The 22,972-nt window shown below is 40.7% G+C and overlaps 1 protein-coding gene across 2 annotated transcripts in view; it reads left to right on the top strand.

Moving 5' to 3' along the window:
* MNAT1 (MNAT1, CDK activating kinase assembly factor) overlaps positions 1-22,972 on the top strand; it is a 119,815-nt gene that overhangs the window by 52,634 nt on the left and 44,209 nt on the right. For both annotated transcript variants that reach the window (XM_027702358.1, XM_027702359.1), the window contains exon 6: positions 2,576-2,701. In XM_027702358.1, coding sequence (XP_027558159.1) covers positions 2,576-2,701 — 126 coding nt within the window. The remainder of the gene's footprint in view (positions 1-2,575; positions 2,702-22,972) is intronic.

Genomic DNA, 22,972 nt, shown 5'->3' with positions numbered 1-22,972 from the left:
TTTTGTGTGGAGTAAAGGTCTCAGTTGTTTGCAAAAGTACTTGAGAATGCTGTGCCATTTTCAAAGAGCCTGTAATTTAGGTAGTCCAGAGGCAGGGAAAAAAGCACAGAAATGTTTGGTATTTAAAATGTTGTGCAGCAGGCTCTGGTTTTTGGCCAGCCTGGGGAGTGCAGCAGCTCTTGCAGAAAGGACTGGACCTGGGGCCAAGGCTCCATGAACCCATCCTTGGCTGGGAACAGGGAGGGGAAAGCTGGTGTCACTTGGTGGAGAAGTGACCAAGGCATTGTGGAGGCTCAAGTTTTGCAGGCCACTGGAAGAGCAGTTTGGTCCTGTACTTGTTTTGCCCTCCACTACTAAATTAGATGCTGTAGTATCTTCACTTTAAGTGACGTCTTTTACAATAAAACCTCTCACTTTAAAAGCACAGCACCTTGTCATAATTTAGACTTGCAGTCTCAAATGCCTTTTATATGTTATTGGAAGATTTAAGGCATTTTCTTTATTTGCTATATGAACTCTCTCACAGATATACAGAGGATTCTCGATCTGGTCTTAGATGTCTTGTGTGTTGTGGGACTTGCACTCTCTTCTTCAAGCGGACACTTCCCAGCCACGAGCAAAATGAGATTGCAGCACATGGCAGACAGGCAGGTTTTCCCTGGGCTGTGGCATAGCTTGGAGCCAAGCAAAGAGCAAGGTGCCTTAAAGACATCATATCCACACTTTTACCAGAACCTTGTGGATTTTGAGACCGATCTTTCAGCCATTGTTACCTACAACCAGCTTTGTTCATACTGTTGCACAGTTTGTTTTCCCATACAGAAAATTGCTGCTGTGGATAAACACTCACAGCATTGGAACTTTCACGTGTGTTAATAGTTAACAGAAGGGCTCTGTGTGCACTCAGAGGGACAAACAATCAGGATGTGGTGCCTTGCTGGCACGGTGTGGGTTTCCCACAGTTGTGTAATCTGGTTCCCGGGCATTGTGCGAGCTCTTGAGAAGTTGGTGCAAAATTGGCTTCCTTGAGTTATTTTGTTAGAAATGCAGTGAGTGTTTAAGGAATATGAGAGGACAAAATGAACCAGAGATCTCTTCCCACTCTTCCCTTCTCCCCCAGCATGTTAGATCTGATGATTAAAAGAATTCAGCATCCTTAACCTCTGGCAGCTGGCAGCATATGCTGCTGTGTGGTGTTTAGAGATGTACAACTCTTGGAAGAAGCAGACTGTAAACTGTTGCAATTGTGGTCCCAGTTTTCTTCAGGTTGTATAGAAATTAGATGTCTCTTACTGTCTCTTACTACAGTTGAGGTTTCTAGCATCTTCCCTCTCCTCCTCCCAGTTAATCACAGAAATGTGAGTAGGATCATGTGTGTTAGTTGTTCTATTTGTAATTCTGGAGCAGATTTTGCCATGTGAGGTTTTTTTACTTTTAACTTGCAATCTGCTTGTTAGATAAAGGGAGTGTAACAAAAAATAAAGAGGAAAAAGGACTGGTAAGTGATGTGAAAAGTCAGTGTATAATGTGGCTGTTCTTCGTGATCACTTCACAAGATTTTCTAGGATACCATGAAAACAGCAAAGCATGCCATGGCATTAAAAACATCCAACTTCTTGCCTCGAACTAAGTAAAAAAATCACAGTCCAGTTAATGAAGTTCATTTGGTTTTGTGAGTAACAAATATAGTTCAATGTTCACTTCGTTTTTGAAACAGAAGTGTATGTGATGTTTGAGGGCCTTAGGAATAAAATACTGCACTAGAGCAGTTCAGGAAGAATCTGTCTGAACTTCTTCCCTGCTCTCAACTTTGTGGCAGTTCTAGCCAGGAATTCTCAAGGATTTCTCTGTGTGTGTGGATAGTTGCATTAGCCTCTTAGAAAATTACTTAGCCAATAATTTCCTGACCCTCTCAGGAATGCAGTTACATATATGTATGTTAATAATCATTTTGTCCTGAGAGTTTAAGTAGTTCATTTGCTTAACTATTCATTTTACTACTTTATATATATATTTTTTTTTTTAAATTGGCTGGCTTCCCTAAAAATAAGTTGCTGAAGGAGAAAATAAATATGCTGTTGGTTGCACTTACAATAGTGCCATTGTGCAGAGCAGAGCAAGGATCATTTCCAAACGGCCTCAGGTGAAATCTAATGGGAAACAATTTCAAACTGGTCTGAGTTCATTGGTAGAAAGAATGTGTCTTAGATAAACATCTGATCCAAGTTATACTACTTGGTATTATTCCTTCTCTGATTAAGTTCTAATTTTTTTTTTATTTTAATAAATATAGTTGCATTGGCCAGTTGGAATAAGGAGCCTGTTATATTGTCTTTAATGTGGATTCTATAAAAATGGTTGTTTGCAGGTTGCTCTGATTTATGGGGTTGCTGCAGCTTTTTCTTGTTACTGAAAATGATCTTTTTCTGCGAACTGTTTCTTAGAGGATTCTTGGCATTACGCTGCTCTCCTAGTGATGGCCTTGCAGACACAGCTTGCAGTTTTGAAGAATATGTAGTGTTAATTAATATTTGTTTTGGTTTAGCATTCAAATTTGTTCCTCGTATGTTTACAGGAGAGCTCTGATCTTCCTGCTTCACTGCTTTTAGCTCAGCATAAGGACAGATCTACTCAGCTAGAAATGCAGCTGGAAAAACCCAAACCTGTCAAACCAGTCACGTTTTCCACTGGCATCAAAATGGTAAGACTTGCTTGTTTCTTCTTTTAACGCCTTTCGAAAGGCCAAGGGTTTCCTCATAAGAAATTCAGAGGTTATTTAAACCTGAGTCGCATATTATGTTAAATACCCTGTTCTCTTCCAATTAAATAAGTAATTAGGAATGAATTGAAGAATTTCATCATTCTGCTAGGTGGAATACTGAGATGACCCACTCATCACAAATATATGAAGCATTTTCATTGCATAGTTGTCAAAAAACAAGCTGTACCTCTCTCCCTGCAAAGTCTTGGTGTCTTTGAATTATTTTCCTTGCATCAGTTCTGGAAGTTGAAATTTTGGAAGTTCAAGAATAGGCTTCACTTTTTTTCAGATTTACTTAAGCACTGGAGCAATCTGTGAGTATGAAACTGACAATCTAGATAATTATACCAAGGTTAAGGACATTATTTTCATTGTTATTTGGCTCTAGGAAGCAACAAATACTTTAGCAAATGCTGAAGCGCTGTCAGCGTTCCTGTTCTGTGCCACGACTTGGTACACATACACGTCAGCCTGTGTATGTAAATGTAAAGTTGGAGGTGGGAGCATGAGTTACTGATCTTTTCTGCACCTTACTGGTCTTCTGTTTTGTATTATTTTAAATCCCTGCATATTTTAGACATTGTATTTTAGAACTGATAGTGGTAAACGATGTCTTGAAAATAACCAACACTCTCCGCCCTTCTCAATACCCAAGGCAGCAAAGCAAAAACCTTTGCATCAAATTAGTTTCCTATCAGCAGTCAATTTGTTTTTGCCAGGAATATTTATACTGTTTTCATTATCTGCCAAAGTGTTCACAGTGTAGAAGCATTTGCAGCTCATTTTTCCAAAAGCGGTACCAGCTTTTGCGAAGCTGTGTGGATTATTTTCTCATTTTCCTGTTCTATAAATTGATCTTCTTCCAATTTCTTTTAAAATCTAAGAGTTTGGGGGAGATTGATATAGTTTGTGAGATATTTTCTGTTTGTGTAGGAAAGCCAGTGGATAGAAAATGTTTGTTGTTCTGTTTGAAAATACTCCAATTGAGTGCCTGTACTACTTCTTGCTGTGGCCTTTCTCCTGGGAAGAGGAAGATAACCTTATGTTACATGATGAGGACAGTGGAAGTATTTTCTAATGCATTTATAAATTAAGATTAAATGCTGTATATGGTAGTGGACATCTTGAGATCTGCAGCCCTAAGTACACTTTATCTGGGAATGGTTAAAGACTTGGATGAAGAGATCTCTAGCAGCACGACATTTAAATCTTAACATTTGGAATAATAGAGGATACATCAGATAACTAATTGTTACTCTACCAGTGTTCAAAAAATGTGAATAGATAACTAATTTAGTTTTTTCAATCCCAGAAAACAAAAAAATGCCTCACCCTGATTAAGCTTAGTCCTAAATTAAAAACGAACAATTTAACTGTATTTATTTCTATTAATGTTTTTAACAATAAACTTAAGGATAGGAGTATTTGAAGTTGGTGACTACTATTTATGGAAAATGGATTGCATCAAACAAAAGTTTTACACTGGTAAAAATAGAGTTTTTTTTGAGAAAGGTGAATGTGTGCGTATTTTCTGTACAGGGGGCTTGATTTAGGTATTACATCACACTAATTTTTAGAATTATATAGAGATGATATTACACAATAATAACAATATTGAGATTCTGGACAATAAATGTATTAAGTGGCTTAATTGTAATTTTTTAAGTAGTTGGTTCCACAGCATGAGAATGGTCTGTGGGTGTTCTGCTAGGACACAGCTCAGTGCTTGGAAGCAGATGTTGAATTGCTGTGGATGATAATGCAAATTGGCAGTTTATGGGGCTACTTTGACAAGCTGGCCTCATTTGAATGAACGTGTTCTAATATGGCTAAATACAAAATTATAAACAGGAGGGTAAATAACAGGCATTGTGAAGAGGATTTGGAAGTTTAGCTAAGCAAGTAAAGCAGTTTGACCCTTCGTCACAGCATGTGGTGCGTGGACCTTGGGTATGTGAATAACCCAGCAATAAATAGGAAAGGACTTGTCCTTCTGAATGCAGTATTGGGAAGAGCTGGGGACTGGAGAGTTCTGCTGACTGCATTTTGAGTGCAAAAATCAGAACACAAAATGGACAAAAGTCCATTCAAAGGCAGAAAGATCTGCTTTCTACTGTGATCTGCCTCTGGTTTGGGAGAAGGTTAAGGTATGACTCAATTTACAGTAAGTTTCTCCTTCACACGGAACATGCCAAATCTGAGCAGTGCAGCCGTAAATGCAGCGAGATCCAGTCACTTTAGTTAAACAAATGGGATCTGAACTGAAGGAACGAGTAAGACCTAAGCTCACAATGCTCCACCAGTTAATTGGCCTCACTGTTAAAACTGAGTCTGGAATGCAACGAAATCTCTGATTCTTGATGTTTTCAGATTAGGATTGGGGTGTGTCTTGGAAAGTTATTGTAGTCAAACGCAAATTGCTGGGTGCAGAGCAGAGTTAGTTTTGTAACAAGCAATACTGCACATGATTTGGTGGGGTTGATGATCCGTGATCTGGTGACAGTGTAAGGTGAATCCACACCTGGATACTCACCTTGTTGATAAGTGTATTTTCCAAACTGAGTGTTTTTTTAAGAACCCGAGATGCTCAGTCCATTAGTTTTGTGTAGGTGTACACGTGGAGTAGGTGGAGCTTTTGTTGTGCTCTTTATAGTTGCTTTGGCTTTGCTCCTCTCTAAGCCATTGGGGTTCGCACCGCCTGTATTGGTACTCTAGGGGAGTACTGGGAATTTCTTAAGAAATATAGTTCTAATTAATCATAGAATCATAAAATCTACCGGGTTGGAAAAGACCTCCGAGATCATCAAGCCCAACCCTTGATCCAACAGCGCCGTGGTTACCAGACCATGACACTGATGCCACATCCAGTCTCACCTTAAAAACCTCCAGGGGTGGTGAATCCACCACCTCCCTGGGCAGCCCATTCCAATGTCTGATTACTCTCTCTGTAAAAAATTTCTTCCGGATATCCAACCTAAACCTCTCCTGGCAGAGCTTAGTGCTCTGTTTGGCTCAACAGTTCTGCTCATTTGGTATGTTTCTGGGAAAAGCCTTGTCTCACTGTCAGAGTTTCGGCAGCGCACATTTAATGAATCACTATGTACATTCTTCTCCTGGGCTTTTAGTTTTTCCTTATAGTTTGGCCACTAACCTTTTCTGGTGGGTGTTTTCCTTAGTTTTGTTTCGAAAGAAAGGAATCCAGATAGAGTTAGCTGAGATGCTGGCTAATCCAAAGCTGATGTTTACACAAAGGCTATAGAAGTGTGCCAGTTGTGGCAATCCACGGGTTTGGGTTTTTTTCCAGCTTGAACATGAGTGTTTTTCCTGGGAAGGCCTTGATCAGAGATGCTCTTCTGCCTGGCTGCTAATTGGACATGTTTCTCGGTGTCTGAATTAGGAGGCATGTCCATTCTAGTCTCCTGGGCAATGCTCAAGGAAGTTGGCTCATTTAAGGTGTCATATTAGTGCTGTGAGTTCCTCTGCTTGCAGGGGGAGGAGGGAATGTCTTTCACTTGTAAGCTAAGCAAGAGCATCCCCTATAGCACGAGACAGACAATTAGCTCATGGGGACAGGGTCTCCTTCACTTTTCCTTTTGTTAAATTCCTTCTTTTTATTCTCCTTTCAAGTGGAAGTAGGGTTAGTCTCTCTAGTCTGCTATTTAACTTTTTCAGTAAATTATATCTTCTGTGCACTAAGTTTACCTTCCAAATTGATCAGTTTGATTTTCCTCTGTGAGTGGGGGGAAGGATGTGCTTTGGAGCTTTCTCCTTATCACAGTCATCATATTAAGAAATACACTTTAAGCATATCTGAATATTTAAAACAGTCTTATTTAATCTGAAGTCTGTGTAAAGCCACAAAAGTAGCAATCATTGCAGTAGTGCTAAAAATGCTATTTCCTGTCAATTCTGGTACTTCAGATTTTAGTAGCTGTCAAAAAGAGCAAAGGTTGTCAGGAATGAATGATGTTTCTAGGGCTTATCAGGGGGTGCAAAACAAATCTCAGTCTGGCAAGAGAATCGTTCTTCTGTTTCTTGGTGAATGGAGTGACCATTTCTGGTTGGGAGGTAGCTTTAATGTGAAGCTCATTTTGAGGTGTAAAAGAGGTGCTCATATGTATTGCACGCAAAATGGCAGTTTGCAAGTGCAACAGGAATTAATTTCGTTACAGGAATTCAGTTTTCTTTTTATGTCTCTGGCATTTACAGGACTGTAGGAACCTTTTGGTGCTTGTAGATCTGTGCTTTACGTTGCCGTTGTGGTTAAAAATGCATAGAAGTGTGGATGTATTTAACTCCTCTTTAATTCATTGGTGTGGGAACATGGAACCTTTTGAGTCTGTGGCCCAGTGCCTTAGGCTTATGCTCTCTCCAGCATGTTTCAGGCTGTCCCTTTTCTGTTCCTTCCAGTTGTATAATGTTCCTGTTCTCCCTTCCCCCAGCCTCCCAGGACACTTCGCCTCTAGTGATGGTATTTTTGAAGTAATCTCATGTAGTTAAAAACCCAATTACCTCTAATTGGATTGCCAAAACACTCAGGAAAACAACATAGGTGTCCTCTTGCCTGCTACCACGTGGGAGAGTTTGCCTTTTTGCATTTTGTCCCCAAATGCCTCAGAATTAATGTAACGCATCACTGACCTTTCATTTTCTGCCGTCGTTTTTGTTTTATTACTTAATAGCAGTGGGAATATTTATTAATAGAAATATTAGTGAAGAGTGCTGTACATGCTTCGTCATTACCAAGATGGTCTCTGCCCCTCTGAATCTGCAGTGTAAATAGATGTGTCAGGGAGGGAGGGGAACCAGATGCCCGGAGGGGATGTTCTCGCCCAGGATTAAACAGCAGAGCAGCGGAGGAAGAAGGAATAGGATCCAGCCCTACTGAATTCCTAACCTCGTGGCTCTTCCGCTGAGCCAGGCTCCATCTCCTGTCAACAGCACCCCTGAATGGCAGCGAATTAAGAGTGAAATATCTGCTCCTGCTACTGCTTCCCTTGTCCAAATCACAGCAGCAATGTTAAATATAACTTTGTGGGTCTGAACATTGCCCGGGTTTATTCCAGTTCTTGTAGGTTTGGGTTATTAGCAGCTGAATGCTGGGGAGAGCAGTGTGCAGTCTAGGGCAGCCAGAGCTTGCAGGAGGGAGCAGTCACAGAATCAGTATTTCAGAGGAATGGATTTGTGTCAGACACAGGATGTCTAGGACACCTCAGGAATGCGCGTTACCACTAAGCTGCACATAACAAGTGTCAGGGAATAGATTTCATGCAGCGTTACACTTGCAGTATTATTCTGATGGGAAATAATATTCTTATTTTATGTTATGTGGAGCTATTTCTTTTAAAACATTGACCTCATCAGCTCAGGTCAAATTAACTGTTCTTTATTATTGCCTTTTCCTGCAATATTGCTTCCTGTGCAAACAACTCCTGAGCGGCTGCTCCTGTTTTTCAGTCTGTTTCTTTTATAGCTTGTGGAGCAATTATCCAAAATCCTGTTCCAAACGCAAAAAAAGTCTGTCAAAATGTCTTTTTAATCAATTGTGCTCCTTCAAAGTTGCTTAGACATATGCCAGGTACTCTGAGGTAAGTGAGGTGCATGTCACACTGTGGTTTAGACTACAACTTTTCTGCAGCTCCCACGGGGGCTTTGCCACCCTCTCTGTGTGTCTGGGGACTGTTTCTGCCTTTCAGCCTTGCTTTGCTAACTCTTGTTGCTCTGGTTTGGTTGCTTGGTTTGTCGGTTTTCGTGTAGTGTGTTTTGGTGTGTGGGTTGTGGTGGTTTGTTTCCTTTTTTTTTTAAGTGCTTTTAGTTTTTGCCTCAAGTTAAAAAAATAAATCAGTCAATCAAGCCTTCCTTCACTGTTAGCTCAGCTGGTCTGTCTTCAGGCTGGAACTCTTCAGATGGAATTGATTTCTTTGAGATCTATGCCATTTTGAGTTTAATTGGTGTTTTGTTTTTAATCTTCGTTTGGCTCATACTGCGCACATTTCTCTTTTACAGCTGGGTGGAATATTTTCCTTTTCACGGCTCTTGGTAGTTTAGAATCACAGCAAAATCACAACACTTACTTTCAAGAGGAGCTAGTGTGTTTGGGCATATTGATCCTTTCGGAATGGATGTATTTGTTTAGAGAGCATGCATGTAAAGGTAAAATTCCCAGTGGCACTGAGCATTATGTGGGTCTGTCCCATGAGGCTGCTGCGTTGCCCTCGCAGTCTTGGTGCCTGTGTGTGGTGGCTGTGTCCCAGCTCAGTGCTCAGACACTCTGGACTTCATGTCAGTGCCATGAAGCTGAGTCCCTTTGCAGAGGAAAGCCAGATGTCCCAGGCAGAGGGCAGTTACAGTGTGTTCCAGCAGGTCTCTGAATGAAGGTGCTCAGGGAACCAGCATTCCTGCCAGGCAGCTTCCCTGGAGTGGAGATTCTTGGGGTCGTGCATTCTTGCCCTGTGACAAGTGGGATTCTGCAGTTGCTAAGCACCGTTTCCTGATTCCTAGTAAGAGTATATATTGTGTATTGCGTTAGCTTTGGATTTTTGTCATCAATAACAATGCCTTGCTTTTAACAATGGGCGCTGCATTGATCTGCTGAGAAGGATACTATTTCTGAAAAGAAAAAAGGAAAAAGAAACTGTGGCTGCTGGATCTCCACTATCTTTGACAATACGTGGGTACAGAATTCAAACATATGAACTGAGGGACACCAAAAATGCTGGATGATATAATTCAGGTTAGGACTAACACGCTGGATTTAAAAAATGATCCACAGCCCTGTGATCCACATACTGCTCACTTAAATCTCATAGGTTTATATATACAATATGATTGCAACTTCCGAGTGGCAATGAATGATTAGCAATAGTAAATACATTTGTCATACTAAGTCCCCAGCTCTCTGTTTAAATAAAGATGTTTTGTTAAGAGTCAAGCACATACATGCAGGACTGTGCTTTAAGTTTTTGAACTCTGGTTTTGAAGTGTATGCCAGATAAACTTTATTTAAGTGATCTGTCATCGGAACGCTTCCTTTGCACTCCAGCCCACGGACTGAAATCCAAAACATTAATTGGGTTCTGGCCTTACTAAATAATTACTGTTATATCAAAGTACATAAACATTCAGCACATTATGTTGACTTAATGAAATTTTTTTTCCTAGTGTAGGTAAGAAGTATTTCTGGAGAAAAAAGGATGAAAGTAAATGATAATGTTTGTTATTCCCCTCACCTCATTTACACAGTGATGGCCTTGGAAAAGGAGGCTGGATTTTGAAAATGCAGTTCTATGTCTCCTCGTATCTCTCTGCAGGATTTCTGTTTGGAATGCCTTAGGAAAGATGCCATAGCAGAAATTCAGCTGTTTGGTGGACAGGCATAATCAGAACTTCTTGACCTGGTTCTGTTTTATGGTTGGTTTCTCTTATACTGCTCTGTTAAAATAAATATTTGTTCATTTGCTTTAAGGCTCCTTTACGTGGCTAAAGCAGCACATGTTTATATACACATATTAGTATAAATACAAATCAGGCCCATAAGTTTGCACAGCTGTAATGATTGGAATTTAGTAAATGAAATAGTGCCAACAGTGTTAATTGTACAGGAGTGAACAGCACAACTGATGTACTTGTTAGAGTGGCTGTAGCCAGCAGTGGAGCAGGTCTGAGCTTTAGCTGTCACTTTTTGGAATTGAACTGTTCTTGGGGTTTGGGTTTTTTTGAGTTTTTTTTTGGTTGTTTGTTTGGGTTTTAAAGTGTCCTATTTGGTTTATGGAGTTGCCCAGGAACTTGCTTGCCCAGCTCTTTACCATCTGTTTGCAGAGGTACATCTCTGTTCACACAGCATGTTTTGGTCCCTTGAAAAGGCTTGTAGGGAGAAGGCTGCTGGAGGGGTTCAGCCAGGCTGTTAGCTGCTTCCTTGCTTGTGTGAGAGCAGGCACTGGGATAGAGCATCAGGAACTGGGCTTCAGGCCCTAATGTAGGATGCCCAAATTCCATCCCAAGCAACAGCCAGACCTGCCACTAGCTACGGTAGCACAAAGACACTTTGTAGAGTGTTCTAAGGAAAATGCCATTTAAATCAGCCTGAGATCCTCCTATTTCTGAGTCTTATAGCTCTGAATATACCATTGCTTGAGTAGGTGTTACTAAGAGCAGTAAGGAGAGATCTGACTGAAAGAAAGAAGGTGGCTGAGAGGAGAGACCAACAAAACAGCTGGCAGGGAAATAAAGAATAATAAAAAATTTCTCAATCATTGTTTGTTTTGGAAAGATCATGCTTTAAGCACATGGAAATACTTTACACATTTGAGAAGTGCTGACTTCCTACATGCCTTGTGAAGGAACAGCAAATCATTCATGTAATGTAAACACATTTATAGATTGTTCCAATATAACTTTTTTCAGTGCTGCTGTTCTTTTTAACAAGATACAATTCAGTGCATACATGCTCTTTTGATGCTATACTTTGGCCAAGAGTTGCAAACATCATAAATGCTAAATCTTAAGAGTTCGTGCTAAATGAGTGGTGCAAAGTTATTGAACCACACTTTTGATGCAAAAAGTTGTTAAATGGCGCTGCTCGATGCACTGTTTAAAAGTAAACATACCAGAAAGAAGTGCTGGGGTGAAACAGAAAGAAATAACTTGTCCAAAAGTGTGAGTAAAAGGAATCTCCTTATGTCTTGGTAGAGATGGTATGAAATAATGGAAGCAGAAAGTTCCTCTGTGAGCGTGGAATTTTAAGTCACAGAAGAAAAATGAATGAAGTGAGAAGCATTGGTACCAAAATTGCAGTGGATACTTGTGGAATTGTATAATCACAGTTCTGGGAGGGCGTCTTGAGAGGTCGTGGCGTCCTTCCCCCCACTGTGAGGCAGAGCCAGGGGTACTTCATGCCAGGTACTGGTCTAACCTGTTCTTAAAGACCTCCAGAGATGGAGGCTTTGCAGCCTTCCAGGCAGCCTCTGGTAGCACTTACTGCCCTTGCTTTTAGATTTGGGGGAAATTCAGTAACTGTGTGTTTCCTTGACCTGATACAAGTTCATTTTCTGCCTAGATAGGTACCAAGAGCAGGTTGTTCTTTGCTTTTTTTGTAGGAGGTTATTATGTACTTGAAGATGACTATCTGAAGATTACTCTTTAAAGAGGACTTCACAGAACTAAATATTTTAGAATTTAGATATTAAAAAAAAATAGTTCAGATGCCTTAATTGTCATTTAACAATAAAAACATTAATTTCTTCTGCAAATGGTTGGTAGACTGTCTCCACTCTACAGACTAGATGTGAAATGACATTCATCAACTGATGACTCTTTAGAGAGGAAAATTCTTTTAAAGAGAACATTAGGAACATTTAAAGAATTGTAGTAAGTTCAATGAAGAATTTGAATCCATTTAGGGAAGCTAAAGTAGTAAATTTGTATATGTGCATAGAAAAATGTGTGACCTTTTTGCCACGATCCTTTTATTCTTAGCATTTGCCTGCATTTGTGAGAACATTACATGTTTTCTTCTAATCCTTTCTTCTGTTGCTGCTGATCAAAGCAGTTCTGTGTCATTCCTTCATCTTCTCCATTGTTTACCTGGAGGAGTGCTGGTGACCTGGAATGGCAGAGCTGGGATAACATCTTCACAGATTCCTCTGAGTCAGTGGCCGGTTGGGCTGTGTCTGTTTGTCTTGCTTTGAGAGCAAGACAGGCATGTGTGTGCAGTCTCATCTCACAGACTGGTTTTATTCCTGGTTATTCCATTTGTCAATGAATGGAATCTGTTTTCCAGCGCAGAGTACATTGTTCTCGCAGCACAGATGGAAGATCTCCCAAATGCCTGTGTTGTGTTCCATGCCTATTCTCAGGGCCACCTTCAGACAAATTTTGGGTAAGCACAGCCTACATCTGGCTTTTCTGAAGTTCTTGCCAGACTTCAGGGGTCATGCAAGGAGAGCCAAGAGAAGGACAAAGGGATGGTCATAGTGGGAGGTAGTCGCTGGAAGAAACGTGGCAGGGAAATCAGTACCAAGTGCTGGCAGCAGCAGCAGTGGTGCCATGGTAGAGCTTGGGATCAGGGCTGGGGAAGCACGGGGCAGCTGATCAGATGGATGCAGGGAACATGGGGAGACGTGGTGCCATCGCTCTGAGTGGGGAGATTTGGGACAGGTGGGAGTGTGTGGGATGAGAGTCTAGGGAGAAGGGCTGAGGGGTTTCTGCATGAGATTGGGAATTATAGGGGAGCTCTGGGACAGAAGGATTTGGTTCTGGTACTCATCTGTCTGGCTCAGTTCCTCTGTAAGAAGTCTGGTCTTTGAGGACTGCAGGGGTTTCAAATGTGCCATCTCCACACCTGGTTAACCGAGTGTTCTGGCTGTAGGCAGGGGTGTATATTCAGGGCTTGTGTTTCCCCACAGCATCTTCTGTTTTGTACTAATCTCTGTTGCAAGGTACATCAGCCTTACTAATATATTAATTCCCTACAAAGAAAAAATCATCGGTGTTTTGGTTGAGGCCGTGCTGCGTGTGCATGTACCACATTTCTGCACCTCAACTCCTGCCTAAGTGAACACAGCAAATAAATGAATGTTTGCTACAGGGTCTCAGTGGAGTTGACTTTTGAACTTTAAAACAGCACATTTGTAAATTAAAAATACATTTAAAAATGAAGGTGTATTTCAAATGAGCTGTTGTGGACCCTAGTTTTAAATAGTCATTATTACCATCCAAGTTGCACTCATATTGTGTTAGGGTACTTGCAGCAAAGGATATTTGGATCAAAGAGACAACGTTCTGTACCAAGGAGACTTCAAAAGTGGTTTTCCTTAAAAATGTTTGTTCAGGTGCAGAGGGTAGGAGAAAGGAATCTTGTTTTAGGCAGTCGGCATTGTACATCAAAAAGTAAATGTCCCCATATATACCTACTGTGAACTCAGAGTGTCAGTCAAGGTGTCTCTGGAAAGGAATAATGACAGCATTGGCTAATAATGAAAGAGAAATTATCCTTGTGAAGAAGCACCTTGGTCTTTGAAAGTTTGGCTTATCTTTATTCCTCTTAAATGTTTTGGGTTTGTCGAGGCTTTTATTTTAAAGGAGAAAAACCCCAATAAGAGCATATATTAAAGTAGACAATTGACTAGTTTAATTTGTTGTTTTGCTGCGTCTGAAAATAGTTGCTACACAGGTAACTCTTGTATTTTGGGGAACTGTGAGGCTCAGGCGTAGTTTGTGAGATGTGTTATAGTTCAGTAGAACGTGTGGCAGAGCAGTAAAATCCTCTGCCTCTTGCCAAGTCGATAATAGCATGGTAATAGGTTGTGTTTTATGCTGACTTCTTTTCTAGAATATAAAGTACTAAAGAATATTGTAACTACAGAGAAACCTGCTTTGACTCACTTAGACAAATGTGTGCAGCGGTATGGGCAGGAAATGGAAGGACAGAGAGCACATGTGGAACCATCTATCTAAATTAGCTGGATGGGGGCCAGGAGACTGGAACTTGCAACATTTGCTGTGATTCATAGAAAACAAAACGATGATTTTGTGTAAGAATAATGGTTCTTGTATTATTCTGGGCCAGTGAGGTAGATCCTGCAGGGGACAGATGTACCTTTAAAGGTGGTGCGTGTGGAACGGGAAGATGGTGGAAAGGTAAGTTTGGAGGGAGGAACAAGTTAAAAGTGAGGGCTGTGCACAGGAGGGAAGCAACATGTATTTTTAAGTCTGAGGTCCATTCTCCTGTTTCACCTCTTGAAAGAGAGGCAGAAATAAATAGAGCATTGCTCTCCAAAGCATAGAGAGAGAATCACAGAAACATGATCGTCTGCAAGACAGTTGGAGGCAGTGCTCCAGGAACCAGGAGCTGCTGGGCTGGGCTGCGTAGATGTGCTGACAGATCCAAAGGGGATCCGTGTGGGCACCTGATCCTCGCCATCCTTAAGCACTCCTTGGCACCGGGACTTGGGGCTGCCTGTGCTTGGGTACCTGTGGACACGTGTACATGGCTAGCATAAAAAAAAAAAGGCACACACATCACATATATCCTAGACTATATGTAAAGATGGCCAGCTTGTAATGCTTCCCCGTGACAGGCCTTTTGGGTTCAGACAAGCAACGTTTGAATAATCAGTTAGTAAATATTTGAAGAATTTTCTGCCTTTCCAGAAGGTTGTCACTATCCTGGCTGTGCCTGCATACTGAGGATGCCCCATCGTCCGTTTTTTACAAGAAAACATGATTAGGGTTTCCTTTTCTTGGGGGGGGAGAGGAAGAGGGCTTGGCTTGAGAGCTGATGGGAGGATGTAGAGGGGATTGCAGTGGGAGCTTCAACCTTCCTTTGTCTTCACCTATTCAGTGTCACTTAGGCACCTTTATCTGCCCCTTCGTGGGATGATGCCACATTGAATTCCCATGGTAATTTAGGTAGAATCTGAAGCCTAGTTAGCGATAGGCCAAGAATTTATATCAGGCACTTCTAAAATCTGTTTGGAACATGGGGTAAAAAGCCCAAAACAACACAGTCCCCTTAAGGTGCAGTTTACACTAAAGCTTGATGTTGCATCGGTTTAATTTCTTTGATAGTGTTATGTACAGCATTTGCTTTGTGCTACTTTTTAACCTATTGTGTGTCTGGTCAGTTAAGTGAATTTGAAATACAAAGATTAAACAGATGTGTCACTAAATTTTAAAGTAATAGAAATAAATACTCTTGAAGAGTGTTGTACCCGTTTAGCTGTTCGTTGCTTTTAGGCTTCGTTTAACTTAAGCTGTAGCTGAGTTGCCAGGTATAACTTTGGTGTTAAGTCTCTCTATCACCTGATTGAAAAACCTTTGGATTTTTTTTTAAAAAGGACCCTGAATAAAATATTGGTGGTATCAGGGTTATTCTGTTTGTCATGAAGACTGAAGTATAAATGTAGCTGCTCTTTAATTCTTATTTAGTGTATTTATGAAGAGGCAAAGTACATAGCAACTGCAGCTTTTCAAAGTGTTGAATTTCTTCTGTAGGAAGAAGCCTCCTTTAGAACTGGGGATACTTTATCTTTGTTAAGTACAGCATTGTATGACCATGCTGGTTCACCTTTTATTATCTTTAGCCCATCTCTGCTCTGTCTCACTGGTAGCCTCAGGCTAAGAATTGGAGTGGGCTGTGCTGGAGGTGGCAGAGTTGGACCTGCAGGTGGGAACTGAATTTAGAGGGTAAAAACCACTGCTGCATATTCTGTTTGGGAAAACCTCTGCCTGCAGCCCTGGAGCTGTGAAAGTGCAGTCTGGACCTGGAAAAGGTGGGAAGAGAGTGTGTTTTCTTATGCTTTTGCATGGGGAAGTTTTTGCTGTTGTGCATTCTGTTGTCTTCGGTTTTGCTGGCACAAAAGGAGAAGCAGGAAAGTTGAGGTATGGCCATCTGAGGCTTTTAGGAAGGGGAGAGAGAACCCCTACCTGACATCGCCTGTGGGTGACAGGGAGAGACACACACAGCAGGTCCTTATTTTGGCAGTGGGAGGTATGTGTGTGTGTGCATTGTCAATTGTCTGTGACAGCTGATGTTGGGGGAAGGGAGCTTTTGAGGGGAATTCAGAGATTTAGATCAGGGAATATGTGCTTCAGTCAAAATGCTTCTGTTGTAGTTAATACCAAGCGACTAAAGCTAGTTTGAACACGATTTTTGGATTGAAGTATCAATGCAACTTTGGTTGGGTGGTTTTTTTATGTTGGTTTCCCCACCTTCCTTAGGAGAGCACGTTTTGCTGAAGGATCATTTGAAAAACCTGAAAGAATGTTGATGATGTGAGTGACAGGGTTACTGCTCTGACCACTTGGACAGATTCAATGAATTTATAAAATCTTCTCTTTTCACAGTTTTTTTTATGCCTTTATTTTATTTGATTAATGGAATCTTGAATTTTGTTTTAATTATTTGCATAAGGTCACACGAAGTATTAAGTTAAAGCCATGGAAAATAACTCTGCGAATTCTTACTGCTCTGAAATTTAATTAAAAACCTGCAAACTTCGTCATTCATCATTTTACCATAGGAGTGTATTTATTATGGAGACAATCTAATATCCTGCAGCAGCTTCATGGCATTACAAAAATAATTAATGGACCCTTTTAGGGCAATGTGTGTTGCTACAATGTGGAATAATACTTCAGTGTAGTAAGTGAATGGTGTGCTTAGGAAACACTAATCCCTTGTGTATAGTAGCAGGAAGTATGAATATTACTTATTAATAATAATATAAAACACCTTTGCACACATGCCCTTTTCTGGGCATGTCTACTTTTTTGCAAACGACAGCAAATTTTAATTGCAGAAAATTGGTGAGAAACAAGAAGGATTTGTGTAATTAAGATGATCTGTTTATTTAAAAGTCTTCAGAAGTTGTAAGAGATGGAACTTAGCTGTATGTGAGGGATGACTGTTGTGCAATAATGCCCCTTCATTCCCCTTTCATAATAAATCTCCGCAGAGTATTCATCTAAAGGGCTGGATGCCAAAAAGAACAGGTTCGACTTGTCTGTGAGGATTTACACCACAGTAAAATGCACAACTGCTTTTGTAGAGGTCATTGTGAAGGTCAGGGAGCCAGTACTCAGGGCTGAATGGGAGCAGCCTGGAACAATGGTGTGAGAGGTTGGGCTGCCTGAAATCCGTGTTTAAAACCTCATCTGAAATGTAGCAATGAGCTGGAATCGTTAAAACACACGACTTCAAAGCATCCAGGCTGTTTTGCAAGAAATAAATGGTCTCTTTTCCAGCAGTTTGCATCTCATACTCTCTGCTGAATGTAGCTCCGAGCTCAAAAAGCAAGAGTGCGCCCGATTCCTGACAATTAACATTGAAATAACTGAGTATGTCTTATATAAATGCCCTCAAACTGTTAATAATTGCCTCTGTCCAGTTTTTAAAAACCCCTAGTTGATATTGGATTTAATTACCTGAAATTTGGCACACCTTTTTTTTTTCTTTTTTTTTTTTTTTTTTTTTTTTTTACAAATAAGGTCTGAGTTTGACCATAGGGTCGCTATGTCTTTAAATAAAAGATGATGATCATTTCAAATGGCAACCGGCCATCGGTGAGGTTTAGTGCAGAGATTAATTAGTAAACTTTGGAATGCGCTACAGCAAATGCAGCTGATTGGCAATAGCATGTGGAGCAGCAACTGGTGGAAAGCTGGTGCTGCTCAGCAGCAGAGGTATTTCCAAAAAGACTTAAAGGGTGCTGTGATGTGCTGTGCTTTAAATGGCACTGTGATGATTGCATCAAACCACCGGTTCTGTGTTTATGCAGTTTGGTAAATGCACAGATTAGAGAAATCTGATGTGCGCTTGAAAAGGAAGCAAGTTATCTTGGGTTGTTTTGATAAGCTGAGGTGCACCCCATCGATAAAGTGATGTCCCTGAACATCAGTTTACAGGGGATTGTGATCTGTTTACAGTGCATTTTGCAAATTTTTTTACTAGGAAGACAAATGTCAAATGCTAAAGTATGTATTATTCAAAAAAGACACTGAAGGGAATGTGATCAGTGACTATTGCAGTAAGCTATTTCTTAGAATTCTGGTACACTTTTTAAAACGTTACAAATTTCTGAGTATGTCTGTCTGCATGATTTGTCATTGCTTGCTGTCTTTCTTTTAAGTTTTTAAATACATGATTAGAGAAATTTGGAAACTTTCTCTGTAAATTGGCTTTCTAAGATGCTTAATTGATTTGGTATGAGTAATGGACCCCATTATGTATAGTCCCTAGTGGGACTGTTTTTTCGATTTGTTTAAACCATGGGATTGGGGCCCAGATAATAAAATTAAGATGATTTATATAATAAATAACTATTCTTGAGACATTACTTGGAAGCCCAATATACTTCTTAAAATCTATCTAATAATGTTGTGTTAGTCTCTTAATGTCCACCTTCAGGTGGAGAGGGATGGCCTTCTTACCATTTAAGTTGGTAAGAAAACGCTCCAAAACCAGTGGGTTTTTGCTTTGGAAATGTCTTGTGCATCTTGACTAGACTGGTAAAATCCATCAGACTACCCATATCCTGAGCTAAAATCTGTCCTTTTAGGCTGATGGTATCACTGACACGGCCATATAAATTTTTGATCTAAAGCTGGCGGAGGTGCTTGATCTCCTAAGATACGGATCATCCTGGCTTTAACCCAGGAAACCCTTAAGCATGTGCTTTAAAATGAAGGAAGCATGTATTCCTGTTGGCTTAACCCTCAGCTCTGTGACTTTGCCCTCATTGCAGTTCACTCCCCAGGGCCCATCTGGGTATCCTGGTGGATCTGTGGACCAGGCAATGGCACACATTGGTGTCCAATACTGGTTGTGAGCTGCTCGACTTCCGGGCTGTTGGAACAGTCCATGGAAGGACAAGGAGCAGAGACTGGAGTCCTCAGGGTGCTGGTTGTTTCTCTGGAGGCCTGTTTCTGCAAGCCTCTGCTTCCTAGACTGTGGTGTTTATTGCCACAGGTAATTGCAGCGAAGCGGATGGGCTCAGTTTACGCCGTCAGGTTTAGGCTCGCTTGGCTTTGTTGGACTGGACTTGTAGGCCACGATCCAGACAAAGTAATCGGAATGCGACGGCTCCTTTGACTTTGTGGAGCTCTTTGTTTGCTCAAAGCTGGGTAGTTTTCTAAGCTGAATCAGTGTTGCTGAATCTGGGTCTAAGCCCCAGGTAAGTGTACGATAAAATTTTCTGATAGCAAATAAATTTGTTACCTTGGCGTGCCTCTAAATAAATCCTGTGTGTAAATGTGCACATGATTGGGGAATTACAGGGTTGTGCAAACATTCTATGACAGTATTGGTTTAAAACTGTTTAGCTCATGCCCTTGTTTATTTGTGTCTGGGTGTATCTGTGTGTACACACGGAATAGAAACCTCCACGCACATAAAAAGCATCTCATTTAAAAACTGCAGCATTTGGGCACTGCAATCAGCTTAATTACTGAGATGTGGTTATTTTCTCAAATAAATCTGCTATGTGTATGTACAGTATACACATCCAAGTACGTTGCAGAGCATTATGAATAATTAAAAGGAAACTGTAGCCCTTTGCAGAAGCAAATGTAGGTACATTCAGCAGTGCATTATCCTGGCCAGGCTGCTGGTTTGCTGTGACTCAACTATTGTATGAATTATAGAATGCTCTTGGTAGCACTTGAGGGCTGCCTCTTATATTGCTCTAAATCTGAGACAGGAAAGGTTAAACAAAGTCTGAATTTTGTTGACAATCACTGCAGCTCCCTACTTTTGGTAATGCCCTGGAATGGCTGGTAGAGCTGCTGGAGTAGCTGAGCTGGGAGTTAGATGATTTTGTAAGGTGAGCTGCTTTTGGGCTCTTGGCAGGCTTTTGTTCCTTGTAGGTCTCTTGGTCAATGCTCTGTCCTAGTCATAAATGTTTCAGCCAACACAGCAGTGGCTATGAATAGGGAATGGGGGGAGAAAAAAGTTGATGCAAGGTTGTGTTTTAACTGTGACCCAAGATTAATGTGAAACTGAAGGAGAAAAGGTGGTTTTCTCAGTATACTACCAATTGATAAAAGTTTACATCCAGAGCCAGGGCAAAGTTATTTAGGCTGCTGGTGATTTAAAGGGTGATTTGAATTTTTTGTTGAAGCTTTTAGATGTGGCCTTGCCATCTTTTGCTGAAAATATAATTTTCCTAAGAGTTATACATCTTAACCTTCATTTTCATTTTCTTGTCAAATCTTGGACAATTCAAAACAAAACCTAAAAACCCCACCCTGGATTATTAAGCCAAATGTGCCGTGAAAGCTTCTCAAACAGCTTGCCTTGGCACGCTGAAATTAATGTGGTTCTAGTCCAGCAGTGGTGGTGGTGGGAAAAATACCCCTCCAAACTGTCAGCACTTGGGAAAGGAAACACAAAAACCTATTATTATTCATATGTACTCTATAGAGTTTCTGATTTGCTCCCATTGACTTGAGCGGTGCGGTATCAGTTACTGCGCAACGGGTTTGTGTTTCATGTGATGAAGTGAAACAGCGATGCAGATGCACAGTAGCCCAGTGTTGCTGGATGGATGGCTTCCAGGTAGATGGACTCTTGGGCTGACCGGCTCAGGAGGCAGTTTGCTGTGGTCAGCCAAAAAATCAGCCCTTGCTGGTGAGTCTGGAAGTGTGCGCGCGCGCTGAGTCAGTCTCTTTATAAAGCTGGTGATTGTAGTTCTGATTAGACTCAAAAGGCCTGGCAAGTCCTAGTTGTGTGGGAAGCTGGAGTGCAAAAACTTGCCTAATTTTCTTTATTTAAATCAGTATCGTCCTGCCTGAGGCCTTTTGGAAAGCACATCTAAGGGGACGCTGTTTTAAGTTAACACAGTGTCTCTCGTGTTCACAATAAAGGGTAGTTTCATTGGAAAAGGATGTGCTTAGGGTTACCTTCCACAGGCTTTTGCCATATTAAACGTGGAAGGACTCAGCTCTCCTGTATGCACACAGTGTCTTTTGTGAAATTTGTACTTAGAAGATTTGATATCTTCAAGTTTGCTTTGTGATCAGCAATTCTTTGAACTCGCAAACAAGACAGTGTGCGTAACTTCAAATATCCATTTGAAGTCTGATTCTGAGGAATGCTTATGGGGATTTTGACCTTAAAATGTGAAGTTTGATCTCTGTCTCAAAACTGCGGTATTGTAGCGGAAATGTAAATACAGTCTGAACTGTTTCTAAATACCTTTAAAGTGTGCCGTGTCTCTTAAAGACAGGGACTTTATTCCAGAGATTCTGGATATTCAAACCATGGAAACCTATTTCTCTTCATAAGGCCCAAGATTCAGGAGCTGATCTCTCATCAGCAAAGCTCACTCTCATGTGCTTTTGTTCAGGAGACGCCGATCTGTGGTGGTTTAGCTCTGAATACAACATTTTTGGTAATTGTGAAGCCTCATATACCAGTGAAGGGCTAAGGGTGGAAGCTGACTGAGATGATTTAGAGTTTTATATAAGCACATAAAGCTGTAAGTTGTCTTGTTATGTTTGGGTTTGGAAAGCACTTTTTAACTACTTTGACATCTCGCTTTTATTCTCGAACATCTGCTTTAGATTGTTTGCCATAAAAGTGTAAGAATTAATCTTGCCCTCGTTTTTGTTATTGCTACCAGAAACTGAACTATTTTTATTACTTCTTGTATAGGGATTTGGACCCTGAACTATTTTCAGAGTTGAGGAAAAAAGGAGTTTGTATTTTATTTTCTTTTTTCCCCCCTCACTCACCCCTCCCCCCCAAGCTTACAGGTAAAGTTAATTAAATTAGAGTTTTTAAGTGCACAGAGATGTTAGACATGGCTTGTTAAACTGTATTATAAGTTCTACTGTGCTTTATTTGGTCCAATATTAAGAGTTTTAAGGGAATTCAAATGATCAGCTCATTTTGGTTTCTCAGAGCAGCAGCTTCCGTGAGCCGGGGTAAGACATTTGCATCATCTGTGGAGAACCTGGTACATATTTTACTGAACGGACATAATATATGACAGTCAGAGAAATGAAAAACTTCCTATATGTTTAGTCCTTTGATTAACAAATGTTCTTAATACTTGTTCTCAGGGCTTCCTTTCTCTGGGATTCCAGCTTGTTTGTGTTGTTTCCCAAGCAGCAGCCAGTAGCCATGGCATGGGATGTCAGTGCAAGCCCTGATCTCCAGCACGCTGAGTTTGAGCGATTCCCTTCCTTGTGTTGGGTATTATTAAATGTCAGAGCATTCTGCTGATGTGGGTCCATCCAGTACTTATGCCAGAGCATACAGGAATCTTCCTTTCCACAATGGAAGTGTTGTTTTTAAGGCAAAACTGTCTGTTGTAAGCCCATAGCAGGAAATACTCAGGCACCCTCTCTAACTTGCTCGAAATGCAGTGTTTGTGCTGCAGTTGCTTTCACAGCAGTCTCCTCTTTCAGAGTCTGTAGCAACACTTGCCTTTTTTTATTTGAATACAAGTGTTTAAGCAAAAGGATTCACAAAGGAGCCAGTTAACAAGATAAAACAGATGAGGCATCTTTTTATTTTACAAACAGATAAATAGGATTTTTCTGGGACTAAGTGAAATTGCCATGTGATTTTATCGCTGCTTTTGCTGCCAGCTTCTATTTTGTCTGAGACTGTAGATTTTTTCATGGCAGGAACCATTCCTTTTTACTTGTGTTAAGGGTGCCTTAGATATTTCTGGTTATTGTGCTTCAAGGAGTAACGAGGCTGTA

The sequence above is a fragment of the Neopelma chrysocephalum genome, unplaced genomic scaffold (genome assembly GCF_003984885.1).
Source record: "Neopelma chrysocephalum unplaced genomic scaffold, ASM398488v2 Primary Assembly neopelma1_183, whole genome shotgun sequence".
NCBI lineage: Eukaryota > Metazoa > Chordata > Aves > Passeriformes > Pipridae > Neopelma > Neopelma chrysocephalum.
This window is presented reverse-complemented; position numbering and strand designations above follow the sequence as displayed.